The sequence below is a fragment of the Acanthisitta chloris genome, unplaced genomic scaffold (genome assembly GCF_000695815.1).
Source record: "Acanthisitta chloris isolate BGI_N310 unplaced genomic scaffold, ASM69581v1 scaffold29123, whole genome shotgun sequence".
Classification (NCBI taxonomy): Eukaryota; Metazoa; Chordata; class Aves; order Passeriformes; family Acanthisittidae; genus Acanthisitta; species Acanthisitta chloris.
In genome coordinates, this window is record NW_008664839.1 from 3,676 (window position 1) to 13,423 (window position 9,748).

Here is a 9,748-nt window from a genome sequence, read left to right on the forward strand (position 1 = left end):
GTCCATGAGCAGCCTCACAGCATTCCTAGGGCTCACAAGGATGCTCAGTTTGCTATTGGTGTCCAATCCTATCCCCTGGATCCTGTTCCCTGCCTGATCCTGTTCCCTGGATCCTGTCCCCTTGCCTGGTCCTGTCCCTTGCCTGATCCTATACCCTGCCTTTGGATCCTGTCCCTTGGATCCTATCCCCTGCTCCCTGATGTGATGGGGGCCATGTGGTCTCCCCCCACTGCTGGGACACAGCTGTATGTGACACCTTCTAAGCTGCTGCTTGTGGATTCCTGTTCCTTTCTGCTTCCAACCTCAAAGCTGCTCCTGTCCCTGCAGAATAACTCTGTTTCTCCCTCGGAGAGCCTGAGAGCCAGCGAGAAGCACAGGAGCTCCACCGACTACAGCATCGACTCCAAGAAGAGGAAAGCGGAGGAGAAGGACAGCATGAGTCGATATGTGAGGGACAGGAAAGCTCTGAGGGCCCTAGGGACATACTCAGCACCACTTTGGGTGGGAGACAGGGGGATTTGGGTAGGATTTCCCAGGTGATCTGTGTCATACAGTCATGGAATCATTAAGGTTGGAAAAGCCCTTTAAGACCATTGAGTCCAACCTCTCTTTGGCACTGCCAAGGCCACCACTAACCATGTCCCCAAGTGCCACATCCACGTGGCCATTAAATCCCTCTTGTGGGGGCTGTGTGTGCTAGTGATGGGACCTCATCTGTTGGTTGTCCATCCCTTCTCTACCCAGAACAAGGGGGCTGGGGGTGCTGGTAGTGGAATCTTACCTGGTGGATGTTCCATCACTTCTCTACCCACTGCCTTGGGCAGCCCATTCCAATGCTTGACCACCCTTTCCATGAAGAAACTTTCCCTGACATCCAACCTAAGCGTCCTGCAGCTTTGGGAGGGTAGTTCAGCTCCCAGGGAGGGGTTGTCCTCACCCCAAGGGTTGGAGCTCTGTGCAGGTGTAACTCACTCTGTGTTCCAGGACAGCGATGGTGACAAGAGCGATGACCTGGTGGTTGACGTCTCAAATGAGGTGAGACCACCCTGAGGGTGTTCTGATGGGTCTGCTTCTCTCCCCATGGCACTGGGGAGGTTTGGGAGGTGATGCCTTGGGGACCTCCAGCAGCACCATGGTTCTTGATTGTAGGAGGATGTGGAGGGAGCCCATGGTGCCATAGAGGGTTTCAATGCTTTCTCCTGTCCCACAGGACCCTGCCACCCCCCGGGTCAGCCCAGCCCACTCCCCCCCAGAGAACGGCCTGGACAAAGCTCGTGGGCTGAAGAAGGGGGATGCACCCAACAGCCCTGCCTCGGTGGCCTCCTCCAGCAGCACTCCCTCCTCCAAGACTAAAGACCTGGGTCATGTATGTCCTGCACCCTGCTGGGGCCCTCTGGGGCTGGGGAGGCTGTAGGGACTGGTGGTGGGAGCTCATCTGTTGGTTGTCATCCCTTCTTCACCCAGAACAAGGGGGTTGTGGGTGCTGGTGGTGGGACCTTGCCTGTTGGGTGTTCCGTTCCTTCTCCGCTCAGAATGAGCGTCACTGAGGGTGGTGGGACCTCGTTGGTCAGTTGTCCATCCCTTCTCCACCCAGAACGAGGAGGGCTGTGGTTGCTGGTGATGGATCCCCTCACCCATTGGGTGTTCCATCCCTTCTCTGCCCAGAATAAGGCAGCTGTGGGTGCTGGTGGTGGGACCTCACCTGTTGGTGTTCCATCCCTTCTCCCCCCAGAACGACAAAGCGTCGACGCCTGGGCTGAAGTCCAACACTCCGACACCGCGGAACGACGCTCCCACCCCAGGGACCAGCAGCACCCCAGGGCTGCGGCCGATGCCTGGCAAGCCCACAGGCATGGACCCCTTGGGTAGGTACCTGTCCCCTGTAGCACTGTGTGGTGGTGGTGTCCCCTGCACAGCTTCAGCTCTTCCCTGCCAATGGGGCACAGCAGCTTGGGGGTTATGGAGGACATAATCCAGGTCAGGGCATGTGTCACCAGCTCAGGTGGTTCCTGTGGAGGGCATCAGAAGGAATTTCTTCATGGAAAGGGTTGTTAGGCATTGGAAGGGACTATCCAGGGAGGTGGTGGAGTCACCATTCCTGGAGGTGTTCAAGGAACAACTGGACATGGCACTAAGTGCTGTGGCCTAGTTACCAAGATGGTGATGGGTCACTGGTTGGACATGAAGGAAAATACTCAATGGAAAGGGCTGTCAGGTTTTGAAATGTGCTGTCTAGGGAGGAAGTTCACCATCCTTGGAGTCATTCAGGGAACGACTGGACACAGCACTCAGTGCTGTGGCCTAGTTGCCAATGCAGTAATGGATCACAGGTTGGACTCAGTGATCTCAGAGATCATCTCTAACCACGATGTCTCCATGGCTGAGTGAGACACAGGGACAGGCTCACGGGTGGAGAACAATGACATCTGTAGTTCTCCACCCCTGACCCTGTCCCCTATCTCCCTCAGCCTCAGCCCTGCGGACGCCGATCTCCATCGCGGGGTCGTACGCAGCACCGTTCGCCATGATGGGGCACCATGAGATGAATGGGTCCCTGACCAGCCCCGGGGCCTACGCGGGGCTGCACAACATCCCTCCCCAGATGAGTGCTGCTGCTGCCGCCGCCGCTGCCTACGGCCGGTCACCAATGGTGAGCTTTGGAGCTGTACGTAGCACTTTTAGCTCCTTCTCTCCCTGGGGAGGGTTGGGGAGGTGGGAGAGGTCTCCCCTGGGTCAGCTCCTCACTGGTGGTGGTGTAGATCAGTCACTATTGAAGGGCTGGAGATGCCTCCACATGGGTGTGATGTGCATGTCCCATTGCATTGGCCTTTCTCATTCCCATTGCTCAGCTCCATTCCCGTTACTTTTGCTTCATCACACATTGGAAGGCAAAACACAGTGAAAACACTGTTGAAGGGGTGGAGATGCCTCCACATGGATGATGTGCATATGTCATTGTACTGGGGTTTCTTCTTCTCATTGCTCAGCCCCTTTGCCATTACTTCATCACACATTTGGAGGCAAAACACAGTGAAAATAGGAAGCCAAACACTGTCATTAATGCAGAGATGGAGATTCTGCAGCTTGTCTGCTCCTGTCCCTGAGGATTTGGGAGCAGCACAGGGAGGGGGAGCATGGCCCATGCTGGTCATGGCAGCCCCAAAACGTTTGGCTAATTCCCCTTTCTGCCAGGGGAAGAACAACTAGACCTTTGTCTCATTCCATACTCCTTCCCCTTTCTGCCATAGGAAAAAGAACTCACTAGACTTTAGCTAATTCCACACATCTTCCCCTTTCTGTCAGGGGAGAAAAGAACAACTAGACCTTTGGTTAATTCCACACTCCTTCCCCTTTCTGCCATAGGAAAAACAATTAGACCTTTGGCTAATTCCACACCACACTCCCCAATTAGACCTTTGGCTAATTCCACACTCCTTCCCCTTTCTGCCAGGGAAAAAGAACCAACTAGCTAGTGAGCAGCAAGGGAAAAGAGGAGCTGTTGAGTGTCCCTGTGGGTGGGAAGCTGTTTGCTCATGTGTCCATTCTGTGTGTGGCCTCACCTGTGTCCCTGTGTCTGTTGGCAGGTTGGTTTTGACCCACACCCACCCATGAGAGCCCCTGGGCTGCCCTCCAGCCTGGCATCCATCCCTGGAGGGAAACCGTAAGCTCCTCTTGGTCTTTGGGTGGGTTTGGGGGGATGAGTGTGGCTGGGAGGGACTTCACCCAGGACTGGCTCTGCAGAGCCTCCAGTGAGCAGCACTGAGGTGCATGAGGTGGGCTGCAAACCTCCAGGACAAGGAGGGAGGTCCAGCCACTGCATGTCTGGGGTTAGGACAAGAGGATTGGAGTCACCATCCCTGGAGGTATGCAAGGAATGACTGGACACCTCTGGGAGGTTTGGGTTGGCCAGCAAGCCATGAGCATCCCTGAGGGTTATAAGATGTGCTGCAAACCTCCACCTCCAGGGCAAGGAGGGAGGTCCAGCCACTTCATCTCTGGGGTTAGGACAAGAGGAGTGGAATCTCCATCCCTGGAGGTGTTCAAGGAATGACTGGACATGGCTCAGTGTTCTGCTGTGAGCCTTCTGGGAGATTCAGGTTGGACATCAGGATGAATTTCTCTATGGAACAGGCTGTCGGGCATTGGAATGTGCTGCCCAGGGGAGTGGAGTCACCAGCCCTGGAGGTGTCCAAGAAATGACTGGACATGGCACTCAGTGCAGTGGTCTGAGCACTCTGGGAGGTTCAGGTTGGCCAGCAAGCCAAAAGCAACACTGAGGGTCATGAGGTGGGCTGCAAACCTCCACCAGCCACTGCATCTCTGGGGTTAGGACAAGAGGACAGGGTGTCATGCTGTGCCAGAGAAGGTTCAAGCTGGACATCAAGAGGAATTTCTCCATGGAAAGGGCTATCAGGCATTGGGAGGGGCTGCCCAGGGAGGGGATCTAGTCTCCATCTCTGGAGGTGTTCAAGGAACAACTGGACACAGCTCAGTGCTCTGCTCTGAGCCCTGTCTGAGGTTCAGCTTGGCCAGCAAGCCATGAGCTCCCCTGACGGACATGAGATGCACTCCAAACCTCTTCCTCCATGCTGAGCCCCCTTTCTCCCTGTCCTGGCAGAGCCTACTCGTTCCACGTGAGCGCGGACGGGCAGATGCAGCCGGTGCCGTTCCCACACGACGCGCTGGCAGGGCCTGGCATCCCACGCCACGCGCGCCAGATCAACACGCTGAGCCACGGCGAGGTGGTGTGCGCCGTCACCATCAGCAACCCCACGCGCCATGTCTACACCGGTGGCAAGGGCTGCGTCAAGATCTGGGACATCAGCCAGCCGGGCAGCAAGAGCCCCATCTCCCAGCTTGACTGCCTGGTAAGGGGCACTGGGGGCATTGGCGTGTGCTGGGGTGGGAAGGGAGCTGTGCTGGGGTGGTGCTGGGCCTTGTGTGTGTGTTCTGCTTTCCCACACCTCTAGTGCAGTTAGCATCTTCTCGCTGATGTCAATATCTCTTCCCTGTGTTGCCATCTGGTTTTCCTCGTTCCCCCTGTTGTTATCCCTTTCCCCTTTGTTCCTGTTGCCCTCCCTTTCCCCTTCCCTTTAACATCCCTTTCCTCTGCTTCCTATTATCATCTCTGTCCCCTTACTGTCTTTTTACACTTCCTATCTCTTCTTCCTGTTACCTCTCTTTGCCCCTCCTTAATGTCTTTTTTCCTCTTCCACCCGTCAACATATTTTCCTCTCTCCCCTACTGCTCTCCCTTTTCACTTCCCCCTCCATCAACCTCCTTTTCCTCTTCCCCTCCTTAATGTCCATTTCTTCGTCCCCTCCATCAACATCTCTTGCCCTCCCTTTCCTCTTTCCCATCATCACCGTCTCATTTACCCCATTATCACCCCTTTCATCTTCCTTCCATCACCATCCCCTTTCTGTTCCCCTCACCATGTCCTTGCCCCCCTCATCCCCTCCTCACCCCCTCACCATGAGTCTCCCCCCAGAACAGGGATAACTACATCCGCTCGTGCAAGCTGCTCCCGGATGGGCGCACGCTGATCGTGGGTGGCGAGGCCAGCACCCTCACCATCTGGGACCTGGCGTCCCCCACCCCTCGCATCAAGGCTGAGCTCACCTCCTCTGCCCCTGCCTGCTATGCCCTGGCCATCAGCCCCGACGCCAAAGTCTGCTTCTCCTGCTGCAGCGACGGCAACATCGCCGTCTGGGACCTGCACAACCAGACCCTTGTCAGGTGAGCTGGGAGGGGTGGGAGCACCTGCACAACCAGGCCCTGCTTAGGTGAGCTGGGAGCACCTGTGCAACCAGGTGAACTGGGAGAGATGGGAGCACCTGTGCAACCAGACCCTTATCAGGTGTGCTCAGAGGGATGAGTGCTGCTTTGCTTGGAATTGAGGTCTTCCTGGCTGTGGTTTGATGTGAGGACCTTGGGGCTCATGGAATGAATTGGGTTGGAAGGACCTTAAAGCTCACCTTGTCCCACCCCTGCCATAGGCAGGGACACCTCTCACTAGCCCAAGTTGCTACAAGCCCCATCCAGCCTGGCCTGGAACACTCCCAGGGATGGGGAGCCCACAGCCTCTGTGGGATGGTGCCAGGAACACTGTTGTGGTGCTCATCTCTTAAACCAGCCCAGTAGGCTTGGCTAGGCTGGTGCTCCTCACCCAAGGATGCTCCTGAGTGGCTTTCCAGGTGTGGATAAGCCTCATAACTGTATCCTGAGCACCATGCACCAACCTTCATGCTTCTCCAGGTGCTCTCCTTGAAGATTCAACAAAATGAAGTTTAAGGTCCTACATCTGGGCCATGGCAATCCCAGGCACAGCTGCGGCTTTGGTGGGGATGTCATTGAGAGCAGCAGTGAGGAGAGAGACTTGGGGATGATGGTGGATGAGAAAGTCACCGTGAGCTCAGCCCAGAAACCAGCCCAGTCCTGGGCTGCCTCCAAAGGAGTGTGGGCAGCAGGTCAAAGGAGGTCATTCTCCCTCTCTGCTGTGCTCTGGTGAGACCCACCTGGAATCCTGCACACAGTTCTGTGCCCTCAGCATACGAAGGATGTGGAACTGTTGGAGCAAGTCCAGAGGAGGCCACAAAGTTCCCAAGAGGACTGGAGCATCTCCCCGATGAGGACAGGCTGAGGAAGTTGGGACTGTTGAGCCTGGAGAAGAGAAGGTTGTGTGGAGACCTCAGAGCAACCTGCCAGGAGCTGAAGAGGCTCCAGGGAAGCTGCAGAGGGACTTGGTTAGGAGCTGCAGTGATAGGACAAGGGGCAATGGATACAAATTGAAGGAGGGGAAATTAGGGTAGATATTAGGCAGATGTTTTTCCCTGTGAGCATGGTGAGACACTGTCCCAGGGTGCCCAGGGAGGTTGTGGCTGCCCCAACCCTGGCAGTGCTCAAAGCCAGGCTGGATAAAGCCTTGAGTAACCTGTTCTAGTGGGAGACATCCCTGCCCAGGGCAGGGGGTTAGCACTGGATGGTCTCTAAGCTCCCTTCCAACTCCTACAGTTCTCTGATTCTGTGATTTCCATTCCTTTTCCTGCTTCCCAGGCAATTCCAAGGGCACACAGACGGTGCCAGCTGCATAGACATCTCCCACGACGGTACCAAGCTGTGGACGGGAGGGTTGGACAACACCGTGCGCTCCTGGGACCTGAGGGAGGGAAGGCAGCTCCAGCAGCACGACTTCACCTCCCAGGTAACGGGCTGGGAATGTTCTGAGGCATGGATTTATCCCTCCATGGAAAGCAGGAACTCCTCCTTGGCACCTGGCTCATGCCCACTGTGGGATGAAGCTTTCTGTTCCTGTTGCTTTTGGGCTAACCCAGGAGTGTTGTAGTCAACAGGAGCTTTGGGGCTCCCTGCATCTTGTTCCAGCCCCTCTGGCATCATTTTTCCATCCCTGCAAAATGCTGTTAGGAAATCAGCACTTCCCATGGGATGTCCATGGGGGTTACAGGGTTCTCTGGGTGACCTGTGGGTGGGAGGGCTGCAGGGATCAGAATCCTGCCTCCTCCTCCAGACCTTCCCAGAGCTCTTCTTCAGAGGGGCAAAGCTGTGTCTTGGCACGTGCAGCACTATCCATGGGGCTGGAGCCATCCTGGGGTCCACAGGTCTCATGTGGCTGTTCCGAACACATGGATGTGCCTCTCCAGACCTGCTGTGTGTCTCTTTAGGTGTCACGCCTCCGCCAGTGCCATAGATCCCAAAAATGGTTGTGTTGGAAGGCACCTTGAAGACTCTCCCAGAGTCCTTATCCATAGGGACAAATCTGGGCCCTTGTGTCCTCTTGGCATGAGCAGCAGCATCTGTGGGGTCCACAGGCCTTGTGTGGCTCTTCCAAACATATGGATGTGTCTCTCCAACCCTGCTGCACCTCCTTGGGCCTGGCCAGGAACCTTTAAACTCTTCAGGGCTCCTCCACCAGTGCCATAGATCCTGTCATGGTTGGGTTGGAAGGACCTTGAAGCTCATCTCACTCCAACCCTGCTGCCATGGGGGGCTGTGGGCAGAGCTGGTGGGTGCAGCCCCCCTGAGCACCTCTGTATCCCGCTTCCCACTGCAGATCTTCTCTCTGGGGTACTGCCCAACGGGGGAGTGGCTGGCAGTGGGCATGGAGAGCAGCAATGTGGAGGTGCTGCACCACACCAAACCTGACAAGTACCAACTGCACCTCCATGAGAGCTGTGTCCTCTCCCTCAAGTTTGCCTACTGTGGTAAGTGGCTCCAGCCTGGAGTTTGGCTCCTCTGGCCCCTTTGGGGATGGGTTGGGTTGGAAGGGACCATGTGATTGCACCCACACTGACAACTTCCACTAGCCCAGGTTGCTCCAAGCCCCATCCAACCTGGCCTGGAACACTCCCAGGGATGGAGCAGCCACAGCTGCTCTGGGAAATCCGTTTCAGTGCCTTAGCACCCTCACAAGGAACAATTCCTTCCCAATATCCCATCTTCCTGGACATGTTCCACCAGCCCAGCTTGCTCCAAACCCCATCCAGCCTGGCCTGGAATGTTCTTAGTGATGGAAAACAGGGATAACCACGAACCAGAGCAGGAAGGAATGATGCATGGCACAATGGCTGGGAGCTGAGCATGGAGAATTCCAGCAGAATCCATCCCATGGATGGTGGTTTATCCCCATAAGACCATCTCAGTTGTGGTTGCAAATGGCCACATGGCAGTGCAGGAGATGGGAAGCTGCTCCTGCCCTGTGTGGGTGCTGGGATGCATCCCGAAGGAGGACTGGAAAGCTCACCAGGGATTCTCCAGGTTTTCCAGTAGAGGCTGAGGTCCAAGAGCCTGTGGGGCCAGGGAGAGGTTGGCCACAGGATCTGGGAGGCGAGTGGCACTGTTCCTTCAGCTGATTCCATGTTTCCTGGGCACAGGGAAATGGTTTGTGAGCACTGGGAAAGACAACCTGCTCAACGCCTGGAGGACACCCTATGGAGCAAGCATCTTCCAGGTAGGAGCCTGATCCTGTAGGGAATGGGGTGGGAGCTGCTCCCAGATCTTTCTTGGCATCATCCTGGGGCTGCCAGCCCTGGAGAGTGAGGAGATCCTGGTGGGATGGCTGGATGGGGATATGGGATGGGGTGGTGGCACCAGCATGGATGGGGATGGGTGTGAGACAGGGAGAGCAGACTGGTGGGAATGGGGACACATGGAGAGCAAACTGGTGGGAATGGGACCATGGGGATGGGACACAGGGAGCCCAAAGTGATGGGTGTTTTCTCCTCCTCCCAGTCGAAGGAATCCTCATCTGTGTTGAGTTGTGACATCTCAGCAGATGACAAGTACATCGTCACGGGCTCTGGGGACAAGAAGGCCACAGTCTACGAGGTGATCTACTAACCCTGGAACTGATGGCAGGGCTGGAGCTCCAGGCCCCGTTGGCAGCAGGACGTGGGAAGCACCAGGGGGTGCCCCAGGGGCTCCCCCATGGACCAGCACATCCTTGGCCTCCTCCACCCATGGATTTCTTTGGAGCTCTGCAACTCTGGCACACATTGAAGCCCTAAAAAAAATGGATTTTCCGTGGCTTTTTAGGGTTTTTTGGGGGTTTTCTTTGGATTTCTTTTTGGTTTCCTCGTTCCTTGGGCTGTGCTTTGGTGGCACTTCTAAAGGACTTGTTTTTTATTGGGACTTTTTTTTTTTGTTGTGCAGCCTCTGCATAAGACTTGTGAAAAGTGTAAATAACAGACTAGTAAATAGCATTGGAAAGGGGAGGGAGGAAAACCCTCCT

General features: G+C 55.8%; 1 protein-coding gene across 1 annotated transcript in view; it reads left to right on the forward strand.

Moving 5' to 3' along the window:
• The window catches only part of TLE3 (transducin-like enhancer of split 3), a gene marked incomplete at its 5' end in the record, with an annotated part of 12,900 nt that extends 3,543 nt beyond the window's left edge, over positions 1–9,357 (forward strand). The window contains 12 exons of the mRNA XM_009071512.1: positions 328–447; positions 985–1,035; positions 1,211–1,366; positions 1,733–1,865; positions 2,469–2,650; positions 3,585–3,661; positions 4,619–4,868; positions 5,492–5,739; positions 7,057–7,204; positions 8,072–8,222; positions 8,892–8,968; positions 9,250–9,357. Of these exons, the coding sequence (XP_009069760.1) occupies positions 328–447; positions 985–1,035; positions 1,211–1,366; positions 1,733–1,865; positions 2,469–2,650; positions 3,585–3,661; positions 4,619–4,868; positions 5,492–5,739; positions 7,057–7,204; positions 8,072–8,222; positions 8,892–8,968; positions 9,250–9,357 (1,701 nt within the window). The remainder of the gene's footprint in view (positions 1–327; positions 448–984; positions 1,036–1,210; positions 1,367–1,732; positions 1,866–2,468; positions 2,651–3,584; positions 3,662–4,618; positions 4,869–5,491; positions 5,740–7,056; positions 7,205–8,071; positions 8,223–8,891; positions 8,969–9,249) is intronic.
• Positions 9,358–9,748: the final 391 nt, after the last annotated feature.